The 1,198-nt window shown below is 35.7% G+C and overlaps 1 protein-coding gene across 1 annotated transcript in view; it reads right to left on the bottom strand.

Annotated features, from left to right (window-relative positions):
* Window positions 1-1,198, bottom strand: part of LOC119585166 (proteasome adapter and scaffold protein ECM29-like) — a gene marked incomplete in the record, with an annotated part of 20,568 nt that overhangs the window by 6,664 nt on the left and 12,706 nt on the right. Inside the window, 5 exon segments of the mRNA XM_037933801.1 lie at window positions 25-142; window positions 353-536; window positions 677-791; window positions 901-1,058; window positions 1,179-1,198. Coding sequence (XP_037789729.1) covers window positions 25-142; window positions 353-536; window positions 677-791; window positions 901-1,058; window positions 1,179-1,198 — 595 coding nt within the window.

Here is a 1,198-nt window from a genome sequence, read left to right as displayed (position 1 = left end):
TACCAAATTGATTTGCCTGAATACCTTCTTTGAATTCCAAACCGAGTTGTGGTTGGCAAGGTTCATGAACTTGTAGATAAGATCTGGCTGGTTCAGATCTGTTGCTAGGGAGCAAAGTTCCCGGTAGGTTGACAGCTGCCCACTATAATGATAAAGAAAAAAATGTCTCACTGGAAACACTAAAAATATCTTCTACATTTCTAATGGAAAAGAGAAAAAAGAAAATCTATGCACATTCATACTGATTGTAAACAAGAATACCAACTCCAGAATATAAAATAATTCTGCTCATTGCATTTTTACATACACCAAATCTTATCCTTCAATGGGAAGTGCAAAGTTAGAAACTTACCCTGAAGGAGCACGTCCCAGTTCTCCATCCTGGAAGATCTTTGTATCGCGAGTCACATTTTGGATGGTGCGTTTCCCTTCAGTCAGGGTCTGTACAAGACCTTGCACCATTGATTGTCTTGTGGCTTCAGAACAACATTCATATACAACACCTAAACCTTTAGATGCTGCATCTTGCACCAGATCTGGAAGTGACAGAAAAATAAATAAATCTGTACTGACATGATTATCTTTATATCATACATTACTCAAGTGACAAAGCTGAATGATAAGCAAAGCACTTTTACAATTCTTTAAAGAAGATGAATCTTTATCAATATTATACCATTGTTATCTCCAAGAAGATTCATGAAGGCAGACTGAATCCTAATCAGTCTTTTCTGAATGATTGGTTTCGTTCTACATTTCTTGAGCAGGGCAAGTAACCAAATACAGGATGCCTGGAACATTGAAAAACCATTGTTATTATGTTACCATCAAATCAATCATACATTTCAAATATATAAATTGTTAAACTATTTCATTACAATATTAATGATAATACCATACCTGTCTGACACTGGGCTGTGTTTGTGATACATATTTGTCGAGAAGCTCACCAAGGAGCCAAGTAAGTGTATCAGGGTCTGAATCTTGATCTGGTGACATATCTACTGTGGCATCACTGGATTCTGTAGTGTCCATGGCTTCTGCCTCCTCTGCTGGTTCTTGATAGAGCAAAAAATAATAGGCATAATATAGGCATAATACATTCATGAAAACTTTTAAATATGAACAAAAGAATAAATAATATATGATTTTCACAATGCATGAGAAACAGAACTCACTCTCTGCCATTTTCACATAA

The sequence above is a fragment of the Penaeus monodon genome, chromosome 19 (assembly GCF_015228065.2).
Source record: "Penaeus monodon isolate SGIC_2016 chromosome 19, NSTDA_Pmon_1, whole genome shotgun sequence".
NCBI classification, from domain to species: domain Eukaryota; kingdom Metazoa; phylum Arthropoda; class Malacostraca; order Decapoda; family Penaeidae; genus Penaeus; species Penaeus monodon.
Note: the sequence above shows the minus strand (reverse complement) of the source record. Positions and strands in the feature narration are given on the sequence as shown.